Genomic DNA, 14241 nt, shown 5'->3' with positions numbered 1-14241 from the left:
ATCTTTAGATTTTTCTTAAATAAACGTATATATTTGTATGTTTTTATAAATACAAAAACACATAATTATCATTTTTTTACACTTTTTATTACTCTGGGGTTTTGTTTGCATATTTATGACGTCATTGTGTCGTACTTGGTGTTTACCCACTGAACCACTGATCTACAATTTATATAGATGTCTGAACTTTTAATAAAACTAAATGCCCAATAAACCTATCAATAAATTGATCTTATATTATAAAAAAATGTTATATTATTTTATGTTTCTGTCAGACATGCATACTGTAAAAACGCTGTTTTGCCTTAATTCATTAAGCTGTCGTGTGGTCATGAATGTGCTGCTTCTACCGCTCACTGAACCGAGCAGATAAGGTAAGAGATGATCCTGTGTCAGCAGGGTCGGGGGCGACATTTTTCCACCCACTTAAAGCTAATAGTTGTCCAAAATATGTCACTATAGTCGCTGTCCACTTTTTCTAATAGGAAATTACATACAATATTGAATTTATCTATTTCCAGTCCAGGGCCTGAATTAAATTGTGTTGTGCGATATAGGGTTAGAACAGTTTGTGTTAGATCTAAAGTTTTAAAGTTAAAAAAATATTGTTATCCAAGCCCATAACTCTTTTTGATGTGACATTATGTTGCTGGACTGATGTCCTTCTGGTTTGATATCAGGTATTTGATTCGTCCCACATATTGAATTGGCACATTTTTCACATAGTTCACCCAAAAATGAAAAATCTGTCATCATTTACTCACCCTCAGGTTGTTTCAAACCTGTATACATTTCTTTGTTCTGATGAACACAAAGAAAGATATTTGGAAGAATGTTAGCAATTTTCAGTTCATCATTCAGTACAATAGTCCAATTTTTTTCTTTTGTTCTGTTGAACACAAATTAGTTGTTTTGAAGAATTAAGGAAAACAAACAGTTCTGAGGAACCTTTGACTAGCATTATTTTTTCCTACTATGGTAGTCAATCATGTCCCAGAAGTGAAAATTGCTAACATTCTTCCAAATATTTGTGTTCATCTAAACTAAGAAATGTATACAGGTTTGAAACAACCCAAAGGTGAGTAAATGATGACAGAATTTTTGGGTGAACTATCCCTTTAAGAGGTGAGATATACACAGGCTGTTGATTTTAAAGATTTGCTTCGTCCAACAACTTGTTACCCATGTTTTTGTTAATAATACCTATTGGTACTCTAAATGTTAATCAGAATCAATGTGCTTTTATATCTCCTATAGGCAGCAATAATTATATTCCTGGAATTGTGAGTAGCCAAGGTGTGGAGGTGGAGATACAGTAGGTGTGACTTATTGTTTTTATGGTCCTCTATGAAACTGACAGACATAATTAAAATATATAACACATACACATACATACAGTTAAAACTAGTTTATCAGGTCGCAGATCATTATTAATTATTATTATAATGACACATTTTTATGGGTGTGATGTAAACAAGGGTAAAAGCTACCCTTAGATGCCAAACATATATTTCAAAAATGCTTTGCACTAGTAACATGACTAAACTGTAACCTAATTTAACTTTAATCAGTGTAATGTACTAGTGTGCTATCACAATTGCATTGCATCATTCTCCTGCTTATTTATAGTTTAACTGTAGTTTGATTTAATGTTCACCCTGATATAATGGTGCTTCACTAGGTTTCAAAACTGTATCTTTTTGTTGTCATTTTAATCTTCTTGTTTGTAATCTGTTTCCAGTGATTCTCATGTGTGTATACGTCAGAGAGTGTCTCCATTTGAAAACAAGTATTAGAAAACCATACAAGATTCCGTACTTATGTGCCACTTTGTAGTTTTACTTACGCCGATATTTGTTCCCTTATTTTTCTTCACAGAATTTTTAAATGACCGGAAGAAAGGATGGGCATACAGTCCCCTTTGTGGCTCACAGGCGCCATCTTGTGGTCAAAGGCCTAAACTGCAAACAGTCTATTTGCGCATAATTGGGGATATTAGCTATATTATCATTTCGACATTTCAGATATTTTTCTGCTAATACTGTGTCCTCTGTGTTGAATCAGTAACTCTCAGTCTAATGATCTTGTGCATATGATATGCAGCTAAAGCAGTTGTACTCAAATATTGTAATGTATTGTAACAGCATTTGTCTTTGTTTTTACAGATGTAAAATACATTGTCTCTTGTGCTGAATAGGTTTTGACTTTCATTTCAACCTCTCCACAAAGAGATCTTTTTTCTTTTAAACCAACTCTGCAAAATAAGTCTGCAAAACAATGCACTATGCAAACCCCTATTTCTACAGTGCAACAATACCGAGGAAGGTAAACACAATTTTGTTAATCAACAGTTATGCCGGAATAATGCGATGATGTATTGTGTGCTCGTGCTTTAGTTCCGCCCCCTGTATGCCTTCAGGAGATCATCTGTTTTCGGAAATAATCGTACAGCTGTTTCTGTCTTTTATAAATGTGACAAAACTAAAGACTCTTCGAAGAGACAAAGCATGCAATACTACTCTATAGGTACTCAAGAATAATATGAGATTGGCAGAAACTGAGTGTGTAACATCCGCTTTAATGTGTCATTGAATATAAATTTCAATATTTCACTGATTTCAATCAGTGTCAGATTGTGTCATATTTAATCATACAACTTTAATGGCAGTTGTGCGGCGAAAAACATTTACATGTCGACCAAAAGATTTACAGAAACTATATCAATAATAGCATGAGGGGTGTCAAGATAAAGTCAAAAGCTGAAGGTAAGTCTGTTGTTTTTCATTCTTTAAATTCTCAGTTGAGAGGGCGGGAGCACATCAGTTGATTAAATATATACAATACATAATTCGTAGTTTGGAATTTTTTGTTACAATTGTTTTTTATAAATTTGTTTATACGTTTGTATTTCTCCTAATGGACACAATAGATTTGTTTCTTTATAATTTTATGGTTATATTATTTCTTAATTTTGTTCATTGCAACGGTCACAATTAACGGATTGAATGTGGATTTTGCAACTATTCAACGATAAAAATGCTTAAACATGTAACCACAAGAAACAAACTAGGTGACATTTTAATCGTCTTTTTGTGGGTGGATCACTGAACAAGGAAACAAAAACCTGAGGCGCTAGCAAATATTGGTTTCACTTCAGGGCTGCTACAAAGGCAAGGTAAGAATACCAAAACACAATCCTTAGATACTGAACAAATATTAAACGGTATAGTATCCTATACACCGTAAACCGTTTTCACTATGAACAGGGAAAGGAAATTAGTGTTTTGTACTATTTTTATTGTACTGTGTATGTACTATAAAAAAGAAAATTTTAACATTAATGCCAATTGTGTGTGCTTACATTCAGTTTTAGCACATTTACTTAAGTTTGATGTGCATCCTTTCATATTGTTGCAAAGGATCACAGCATGTTCTAAAATTAACATTTTATTATTTTTATTTTACTATTTATTGTAGCTGTCACTCTTATTAGTAGTATGTAATATTCACGCTTCCTTTTTTTTAAGTTTGTTGATTGTCAGTATTTCAGAGCTCAGGAGTGTACTGTTTGCTCAAAGATGGCATAAACAGCTAGCGAGTGCGTGCATAAACTCTTTTGTTTTATAATTATGGATGTTTACACAGTGATAGCACAAACAAAAAGGTTAATGCAATATTATTACACTGAGTACCAACTCATGTAAAAACGAAAACAAGGCAAAAAAGTCTATGCAATATGATGACGTTTTGAATGATATTATATATTATATAATAATATTTTATATGGTAATAGTTTTACATTTGTCTCTGTTTCTTGGTCAGCAAGGTTTGCTTATGTTATACTTTCTTTTTAATGAAGTTCGAAGGGATCTTTAATTCGGTTCATATGCCTCCCGCTGTCAAAACAAAATCATCTCTATGGGCATGTCCACTACACACATTGTTTCATGAATTGTTTCGGATTATGGTTTACCAGCACAACCTTTCAAATCAACACGGAAAGAACTGCTTTTTTAGGCATTGTGTGAAGATAAATGACGTACGCAGCAATGTAAAAAATGACAGACATGATTTTCTTTCATGTTGTTGAAAGGCCACAATCGGCGGCCAAAATGTTTGATTTGGGTTTCTTTTGGCTACCATTTGGCCAATTAAAAGCAATTTGACATTTTTAGGTAACAAAAATCAACAGGAAATCACATTTAGCTTTGTTATAATTGTTCATTTATAATTTTTAAAACTTCTGTTTGAAGTAAATGCATATGTGCATATAACAAAGCAGTTGTTCTCTGACATATTGCAACAGACTTTTTACTTTTTTCAAGGTAAAAAACACGTTTAAAAGTATCTTGTGCTGAAGAATTTCCATTGAAAGTCCACGTTCCATACCAGAGAAACATGGCCACTAAAGGTAAAATGCATGACGAATAACTTTTGTAACTCATTCTGCAGGCTTCTATTATAGGCATGTGGTTAATTTAAAATAATATTTTTTTAAGAAATGGTTTTAGAATGTTCAACTCCAATGTAGTGACAAATCATCTGGATTTTGTAAATTAGACCTTGTGTATGTATACTCCTTTAGGTGTTTCTAGTGTTGCTAAAAAAAAGAGCACATCTGCATTATGGCATGTGACAAGATATAAAAAACATATAAAAACAAACAAAAATTTTTACAAACAATTTTACAAACAAATGTTAATTTTTAACACAAACAGGACAAATAATAAAGTACATTTTAGGATTTATAATGGCTGTCCTGCTGGGAGTATGTGTTGTGGAAAACCTTCAATTCCCAGACGAACAGACACATCACATTGAGAAAAGAGCAGGTCTGATTTGTTGTTAAATTCTCTCTCTCTACAAATACACACAGTGTTCTAGTGCAACATTTTATTGTTATTTTAATGATTCATAAAATTGATTTATTTACCTTTATTTGCAGTGTCACCAGGATTTACTACACCAATGGCTACAACTGAAGGTATGTTGTTGTTGAAACACTTCTTTTGACGTTTCTTTTGAATATCATTCCAGTTTTGTATTACATTTTTTGAGCAATATGCAGCAGCAGCACCACCAACAACAACAACAACAAGAAGACCAACAACCAAAACAACAACAACAACAACAACAACAACAAGACCAACAACCAAAACAACAACAACAACAACAACAACAACAACAACAACAACAAGAGCAACCAAAACAACAACAACACCAACAACAAGGACACCAACAACAACACAAACAACAACACAAACAACAACAAATAATACTGCTACACCACCAACAGGTATGTGCTTTAAAAAAACTTACATACACTTTTATAAAGTGCAGTGTGATGATGTTAGTCTTAGTATTGAAGATTTTGAGTTTATTTCTTTATTCATTCACAGTTCTTCAAATGTCAATGAGAATAGATCAAATATTTGACACCAGTCTTACTAACGAAACTGGAACGAAGTATAAATTTTATGTCGAAAACATTGAATCAGCAGTGAGTATCACATATTTCATTTAATAAACATATTGTTGGTTTGCTGGTTTGGTTTTTTCTTGGTTTTTTTTTTTTTGAGAAAGCGTTGCGGCTTTCGTTTTCCTTGCGGTTTTAAACAAAAAATGTGAATCGCCCCTCAGTCTTTATTCAGACTGATAATCTCTTTTGCACTAGAAACTAAACTGTTTTCTTATTTCCTGGTTTGCACTCTGCAGTATCTGCCATGTGCCTTGAGCTACTTAATCTATATTTTTTACATGTCTTTATTTGTATGGTTGTATTTTATTTATTTTAATCTGCATTTTTACATCACTGTAAATGTTAGTGTTATCTGAATGCACCAAGTGTGTGAGAGTAACGCAATTTCAATACTGTGTACTCTATGTGTGCTGGACATGTGGCAGAATTGACAATAAAGCAGACTTTGACAAAATCATGAGTGACATTAAGTCATGCAACAGCAATGTGAAAGACTGACAGCATGACAAGTGATAAAACTGTGATAAAAGTCATTTTGAACTTTTCCTAAATACCGATACAAATATTTGTATTTCTTTAAAGTGAAAGTCCCTTTTTACTTCGAAGTATTTGAGATCTGAAAAAATGCAGAGCATATTTTCTGTTAACTGTAAATAAATCCAAATAGAAATACGTTCACTGACATTTGGAAGAAATATTCATAGTATTTCTACAGAAAGAAACAAAAATGATTATTTCACTTATAGACACTTGTAAATAGTAAAACAGATTTCTTTTATGGTTTCTTATTTTTTTCCGCAGCTGTATGTTTTGATAAAAAACATGCGTCAAAGTGATTTTGAAAATAACAGATTATATGCATTGAAAAAATATAAATGTACTCTTTATGTACACATTCTATATTTCACTTTAACTGCATACTCTATTAAAGTATTATGAGTTGCACCTTATACACTCAACTATCTTCAATTAACTTTTTACAGATTGACACAAGTTACAAGGATCTTTCTACTTATATTAAAGGTTCAGTAAACGTAACTGGCTTCAGGTATGAAAGTCAAGGACTAATACACTCAAAAGGTATCATTGTCATCATGAACCCTTGTGTTTCTTCTCTACATTGTGTTTTTTGTTTCGCTTTATAGGTCTGGTAGCATTATAGCAGACTACACGATCAAAACAGTCAACAACAGCAGCATCAGTGTTGATTTATCATCAGCAAACACACAGGTTTCTAAGATTCTCTCAAAAGTGGGAATCCCTGTAGATCCAGACGGTTTTTCGGAGAGAAGTATGGAATCTTAAAACATCACTATCTTCATAATTCTGTTATATATTTATCTCTTTGTTTGATTGTTTACATTTTCCTGGTGTTTATATTGTTATTTTCGTTGTTTCACAAAGAAGGTGTGAATTTCATGTTGTTAAAGATTGCTTATCACAGGCATTTTCTGCCAATCTCATATTAACCATTAGTGCATAAACAGTAGTATTGCATACGTCGTATTTTCGAAGAGTATTTAGTTTGATCAAATTTATAAGAGAAAGATACAGCTGTATGATTAAAAACATGAGCTGCTAGAGGTGGGACTAGTGGGGAGAGTTGGATGGAACTACAGCGAGCAAGCAAAACATCCTCATATCATCCCATTTGTCACTTAGGCTGCGTCCAAAATCTCCTACTTCCATACTAAAAACTGTATTAGACGAAAATTAGAATGAGTCCAGAAACGTATGTCCGAAACCTCAGTATGCAAAAAACAATAAGCAAGAAATACCCGGATCGTCTACTTCTTCCGTCGAGATTTGTGAGTTCTATCCTATGGTTCCACGGGAGCTGAGCAACGGTCAATGTCCAAAAGAAAAATCAAATAAACATAGTGGAAAACTTTAGGCGGAGGTCCTTTTCTAACTTTAATAGCAATACATTCATTTCTTCTGACTAAATTGTTTTTATCAACGCTCACATGTAGGTTGTTGTTAATACGTCATAGGTCAAACAGCATACAGGTCACATGACCATAAAACAGGGCGGACTCAGTATGTCCGAAATGTATTCATACCACACCCACTCATAATTATATAGCGTACTGTTTTAACGGCCGATAGGTAACGTTAGGTACTTAGGTAAAATCAGTATGTAGTGTCTCATTATGAGATTTCTGACGCTGCTTCTGTTTCACTTACCCTTTCCAGTTCATGTCCGGCATCTTTTAGTGCCGGGACCGCGCCATCTATCTGTTTTAAACGATCTCCAAACCAGCGTTATATCCACCGTTTATAACACATCCATCACTTAAATCCTGTGAACAAACAGACACATCTAAACTTCACTATGGCAATCTTCAGCCTATCTTGAGGCAGCGCAATAACCTTGATGGTAAACGGTGATGCGTCCAAAATCGCATACTATGACGGTACATACTGATTTAAATGAAGTAGGCCTACCTACCTATAGAATATTTCGTGGAAGTTTGAAGTATTAATATCAACCTGTATCTAGGCGTCGGTAAAAACATAATTTATTCATTAACAATTAATTGATCTCTACTTACATTCAAAAACCGGACACTAGCTTTGTAATTTGGCCGTTGCTCAGCTCCCACGGCATCATGGGATAGAGAAATGTCCATCCGATGCACACTCACAAATGTTGGCGTATGCAGTAGATCATCCGGGTATTTCTCGACTACTGTTTTGTGAATACTGAGGTTTCAGACATACTATTCATGACTCATTTTCGCCTACTATGTAGTATGGAAATAGGGGATTTTGGATGCAGGGCAGATCTCCCTCTACGGTTGGCTCGTGGGCAGGCTCTTTTGTCTTCGGCTTGCCATTCTTTTAATCCATAAAAGGAATAGGATCCCTTTGACTGTACTGGGATCCAGAATTACAAAAATAACTTTTCTTGAACAATTTGGAGTAAAGAAGTACAACGTCATACGTCCAAATCGTTTTTTAAAAACTTTACAATATTGAGCATGAGAAGCCAGTTCGTTTAACACTGTAAAGAAGTCAGAATGCATGACATAACATGATAGCTCCGCTTTATGAACATGAGAATCGCATGTGTAAGAAAGGTGAAATGTGCTGTATTGCTTGTACTTTCAGACGAAACAATATTGACCACCAAAGATATATATTATCCTCAGCAAAGTATGAAATTGAGGTGTTCTTATCCAAAATCTGTTCTTGGAAGAATTAAATGGTTGGTGAATAAAAAAGATCCGGAAAAAAACAGAGCAAAATACACCATTACAAGTGATGGTAGCAAGAGCACTCTCATGGTGAAAGATGTTAGTGAGAGTGACGGTGGTGAGTGACCCGATTTATTTCTGTCCGTCAGTTTTTCATGACAAATCGAATTTATATTCTGCTGAAAGAAGTAACTAAAATTTTTTGATAAATTTATGATACATTTGTGATATTTTAATGATCATTATTGCGTAACATTTCAGAAAATAATTGACTTGTGGAATAACTAATGTATTATCTGTATTTGTATATCTATATATTCTTTTTACAGGTATATACTCGTGTATCATACAAAGAAGCACGATACAAATACCTTATGTTCAGTGGCAAAAAATTGTTATTGAACAACGTCCCAATATCATAGTGGATAAAACTGAAATAAGGTTGCCATGTACAGATCAAGATCAGACTGTCACATTAAGATGCTGTGATGAACACTACCCAATTGAGTGGGATCGGATTCCTTTTGGGAGTGAATTGATAAAACCAGGTTGGGCATAAAAAATAGACATTACACACATTCTAAAAAGTTATGGAATACAGTTGTTAGTTAACATGCAAAAATTTGTGAAAGTACAAATTGTAAAAAGTAAACATTTTAAAAATGAGGTCAGTAAGTCAGTAATACATCAATATATAATTATTGTATGTATTATCAATTATTATTGTATGAGTAAATAGAAGAAAGTTAACCATGGTCAATATGGTACATTGCCCCATTTTTCTGTAGATGTTATTCATGATGTATTTACCTTATATGTGTTTTCAGAGTCTGGCTGTATCACATTACAGCATAAAATCTTGAGCACAAGTTGTGAATCTAATGAAATTGCAATATGTCGTCTAAAGAACATGAAAGAATTAGAAATGTTTGAGTATTACAAGAAAATAATCCATGTTCAGACAGTCAGAGGTAAGCCTTAAAAATGAAAAGTAACATTTTTGGCTTAGGTCTTTTTACGTTAACCTTTATCAATTGTTTTAAAATTCTAGATTTTGACTGTAAAAAACAATCCCTTGGAGTTGGAAAATTAGGTGAATTTGTAACAGGTCCCTGTGTAAAAGGCCTGGAAGGCCACATAACTTATCAATGTCAACAGGCAAATTCTTCATTTTCTTGGAAACCTACACAGAGTGAATGTGTAGTTGAATCTATCAAAGACCTTGAGAGGAGAGCTAAGGTAATTTGATCATGTATTTATGAGAAAATAAGGGGAAAAGCACTAACCTTTCTTCTTTTGTATAATGCAGTTCTTGCCTGAAGAAGAGATTCCAGGTTTTATGTCAACCCTCAGTAAAGCTGCAGATCAGAATAATGTTGAGATCACAAAATCTGCTTCAACTGTCCGAACAATAGTTGAGATACTCTTCAAAATTGCTGATATCTCACAAACTTTTAACATTAATGAACCTGTGATAAAGGTATGTATATTCAGTTTTTGATGCAAATATATCACACTGTGTATTATTTAACTATGCTTGTTTACAATATCTGGTACCTTCCGTATACATAATTGGTCAAGTGGGTTAAACCACTGAACTGGTAAATCAAAGATTGCTGGTTCGATCCTAGCAGCCACCACCAGTGTGTCATTGAGCAAGACACTTTACTCCATGTTGCTCCAGGGGGATTGTCCCTGTAATAAGTGCACTGTAAGTCGCTTTGGATAAAAGCGTCTGCCAAATGACTAAATGTAAATGTAAATAATTGATTTTCTCATAAAACAGTCTCCCTTGAAGACCCTTGAAGTAATATTTGTATTACATAGCATTTCATTTGTTTGTTTGTTTCTTTAGTTTTTTGTATTAATCATGATTTTTCTTTTATTTCAGGATTTTCTTAAAACAGTGAATTTAATTGTAGCAGATGAATCTAAAAACACTTGGGCAGAATTAAAGAATGGTCAGAAAACAGAAAACAGAAGCACTGAACTTTTACAAGCTATTGAGAAAATAAGTGATCGTCTCTCAAATGACAATTTTATGTTCAATGAAGGGTCCGTTCAGTTGAATAGAACAACAATTAAAAACTCATTCATCGGAACGTCTCTACTACCAAACTCAACTACTCAGATTGAGATACCAAATGTTGTTAAATCGGACCTTACAATAACCATTATTGTTTTCACAAAGCTTGACTATGTTCTGCCTACTCGCACTACTACTATTAATGACAACAAAACATCAGAAAACCGCATTAATGGAGACGTGGTTGTGGTTAAGGCAAAGGTTAATAATACCATTAACAACATTTTGCTTACTTTTGACAAGACAAATGTGTCGTTGGGAAATCCCCAGTGTGTTTTTTGGAACTTTGATCTCGATCGATGGGATTCAACTGGATGTAAGGTCAAGATCTCAGGAAATGAAGCGGACAAGGTTACATGTGAATGCACTCACACAACTTCTTTTTCAATCCTGATGTCACCAGATGCACCTGAAATCCCTGGTAAACAAAGAGCCTATATAACATACATTGGAGTAGGTATCTCTATAGCCTGCTTGGTTTTTTGTCTTTTTCTTGAGATGTGTGCATGGACATTGATGACAAGAAATGGGACGTCTTACATGAGACATGTCTCCATAGTCAACATTGCTGTGTCTCTCCTAATTGCTGATATCTGTTTCATCATTGGAGCTGCGATTGCAGATCAAGACATAACACAAGGGCTGATGATCTCCGTGGCTCGCTGCACTCCAGTGGTTTTCTTCATGCACTTTTTTTATTTGGCTCTTTTCTTCTGGATGCTCTTTTCAGCACTTTTGCTTCTTCACCGCATTGTCACGGCCCTTTCTCAAATGTCAAGGACTAAAATGATGATCATTGCCTTGACAGTTGGTTATGGTGCACCTTTGCTCATAGCAGTTATTACTGTTGCCTCCACAGCCGGAGCTGAAAACTATGTTTCAAAAGAAAATTCATGCTGGCTGAACTGGACTGAATCTAAGGCCCTGCTGGCATTTGTGATTCCAGCTCTGACTATTGTCGCCTTTATGTGTGTGGTCTTGTGCAAGATGTTAAGGAGAAGGGTTGGTGCTACATCCCAACCAGATGAAAGGGATGTTCTTGTTGTCAATGTCCGATTTGTGGCCATTCTAACTCCTATCTTTTGCCTAACATGGGGATTTGGGATTGGAACAATGGTGTCATCTGACTTTGGCGTTCGTGTGGTTTTTGCCGCACTTAATTCACTGCAGGTACCACTTTTTTGTTTTATGTTTGTTTATTTATGCATTGTTATTTATTTCTTTAACAACCACACATCTAGGACTATTTTGTGATATTAGGGGCTGTGTCCACCTTAATGCATTTTCGCGGCTGAAAACGGAGGAGCCTGGCTGGAAACGCCCGCTGCAGGCGCAGCGTTGTGCCCAAAGTTGAACATTTTTCAACTCTGTGGGCTAGGTCTAATGCTGTTGCTCTTCTGGGAAAATGCATAGCACCAGGGCTGGGCGGGGAAAAAAAAGTCAACTGATGGCATTTTTTAAAAGCCCGGCGTTACATTTCAAAACAATTGAAAAAACATGAATGTGTCCTCGGTGGACACAGGGCTTTAGACTTATTTCGGCTATTTTACACATAACTTAATAACTAATAAAATATGGGGCCAGATTTACTAAACAGAGCAAATTAGTGCGAGAGTGCATATCAGAAAAAGCATGTCTTTAAATACAGACAGTATTTTTTTTAAAGGCAAAAGTGACTTTTGACAATCGCAAGTAATGAGTAAATCCGGCCCTTAATTATGTATGTGAAAATAAAATTGAAACAGGAAGTGATTCTGAAGTTTTATTTACTATACGTCTTTCAAAATGGTCTATAGTGATTGTAACATAAAACAATTACTTGTATTTATACTTTTGACTTGATCTTTTATAACTACTGGTGAGAGTTTTGCTTTTTCGTACTTTAATCCCATGCATTTTGTTGGAAATTATTACATTCTTGTGTGTTTTGTTTTTGTTGTTTCTTTTAATAGGGATTATTTGTTTTGGTGTTTGGGACACTTTCTGACAGCAAGGTATTTATTCTGTTTATTTGTGCAATATATCAACATAACATGCCGTATAAAAACCTGTTCTATCATTGTATAAAGCTATTCATTCTAAAAAAAAAAAAAAAATAGAAAGCTGAAATTGATGATTTTTTAATGTTCTACAATATACAGTATATATATAAATTCTTAATGTATTTTTTGCAGGTCCTAGAGTCCCTGCCTGGAAAGCTTATACTGTATAACTTTGGTTCCGGTCGTACCAGGGTCAGTGAAATTATAAAACACACTTTCTATGATATCTTGCTCAAAACTATCATTCTGTGATCTTTATCTTGACTCTGACATCTCTGTATTGTAGCGAAATAATCCACAGACATCATCCACAAGTCGCTTACAAAGGATGAGTAAGTTTGTTTGCAAGTGCTTGTGTGTGAAAAAATATATGCGGATATAAATGTGAGGTTATAGGATAAAAATATTATGTTATAATGCCTTGTTATAAGAAACATTGTTGGTAAATGTATTACGAAGATAACATGATAGTAACGTTCACCTATTTTCAGGTGTGGCCAATACATCTGGAACCCGAAGTCTCTCAACAGCTTCATCTTCTAGCTTGAGTTGAATAATTACAGGTAGCAGTTGTAGCCTAATGGTTAAAAAGCTGCACTCGTAAACTGAAGGTCTCCGGTTTAATTCATATTTGACCATCACATCAATTCACCTTGCTGCAGGAAACATTCATTGATGCTGTGCAAGTGTGATTTATATTGTCTTCAACCATAGCAAATATATTCCAATATTGGAATTTATGGTAGAATTAGCCAAAAAATGTCATTAAAAGCTTTGTAAACTAGACGTTTTATGCCAAAATTTAAATCACATTTAAGTTGAAATTTGAAGCCTCCAATCGTTAAGACAATAGTGACAAGTTGTCACTAACAACCTGGTTCAAGTTTAAGTGAGCTTTAGTGTCATGGTGCTAAGGAGACAAAGAAGGTCACGCAATGTTTAACTTTATATATATGTTATATATTCAACATGTATGAACTTGCACAAATCCAATCAGATGTATAGCTAAAATAAAATACATTTTTGACTCAATCTATGTATATTAACTGGGTTTTCTGAATATGTGACTTCAAAGCTGAACATGCATAGAGTACCGTTAACTTTATGTGCAAGTTTGCATTAATCAAATCTTTTTTTTCGTTTTGTTTTCTTGAAATTCATTGTGAATGAACTTATTTGTAAGTCTGTTGATTAAAAGGACTAAAAACATACTGGTTTTACTTTATTATGCTTGGATTATCAAAATAAATATAGGTGATAGTTGTGGAAAGTCTTGTTTTTTTTTATTCTGGCTGAAACACAACATAAATTCATAGATGGTATGCACTTCCAAAGCATGGTATAGGTTGTAAGAGTGATAGCAGGGCTTATTTTTTTAATAGCCCATCCATGCTTTTCATTTTTTGCAGATGTAGCCAAGGAATTTGATTTAAT

At 34.1% G+C, this 14241-nt stretch overlaps 1 protein-coding gene across 4 annotated transcripts; it reads left to right on the top strand.

The window, feature by feature from the left end:
• The first annotated feature begins 4321 nt into the window (after positions 1 to 4321).
• LOC130434543 (adhesion G-protein coupled receptor F1-like) lies at positions 4322 to 14070 on the top strand. 4 transcript variants are annotated; one of them, XM_056764756.1, is made up of 17 exons: positions 4322 to 4411; positions 4743 to 4832; positions 4946 to 4984; positions 5069 to 5296; positions 5400 to 5500; positions 6463 to 6527; positions 6625 to 6770; positions 8594 to 8797; positions 9009 to 9227; positions 9507 to 9650; positions 9731 to 9918; positions 9989 to 10159; positions 10571 to 11935; positions 12718 to 12759; positions 12940 to 12999; positions 13094 to 13139; positions 13299 to 14070. In XM_056764756.1, exons 1-17 carry the CDS (start codon positions 4399 to 4401, stop codon positions 13358 to 13360), a joined length of 3183 nt encoding a protein of 1060 aa, XP_056620734.1. In that variant the 5' UTR covers positions 4322 to 4398; the 3' UTR covers positions 13361 to 14070. The 4 variants fall into 4 exon arrangements, with proteins under 4 accessions (XP_056620734.1, XP_056620733.1, XP_056620731.1 ...); XM_056764755.1 differs by having other exon boundaries at positions 4719 to 4832; positions 5072 to 5296; XM_056764753.1 differs by having other exon boundaries at positions 4719 to 4832.
• The last annotated feature ends 171 nt before the right edge of the window (positions 14071 to 14241 follow it).

This window comes from Triplophysa dalaica, chromosome 13, assembly GCF_015846415.1.
Source record: "Triplophysa dalaica isolate WHDGS20190420 chromosome 13, ASM1584641v1, whole genome shotgun sequence".
Lineage (NCBI taxonomy): Eukaryota > Metazoa > Chordata > Actinopteri > Cypriniformes > Nemacheilidae > Triplophysa > Triplophysa dalaica.
This window is presented reverse-complemented; position numbering and strand designations above follow the sequence as displayed.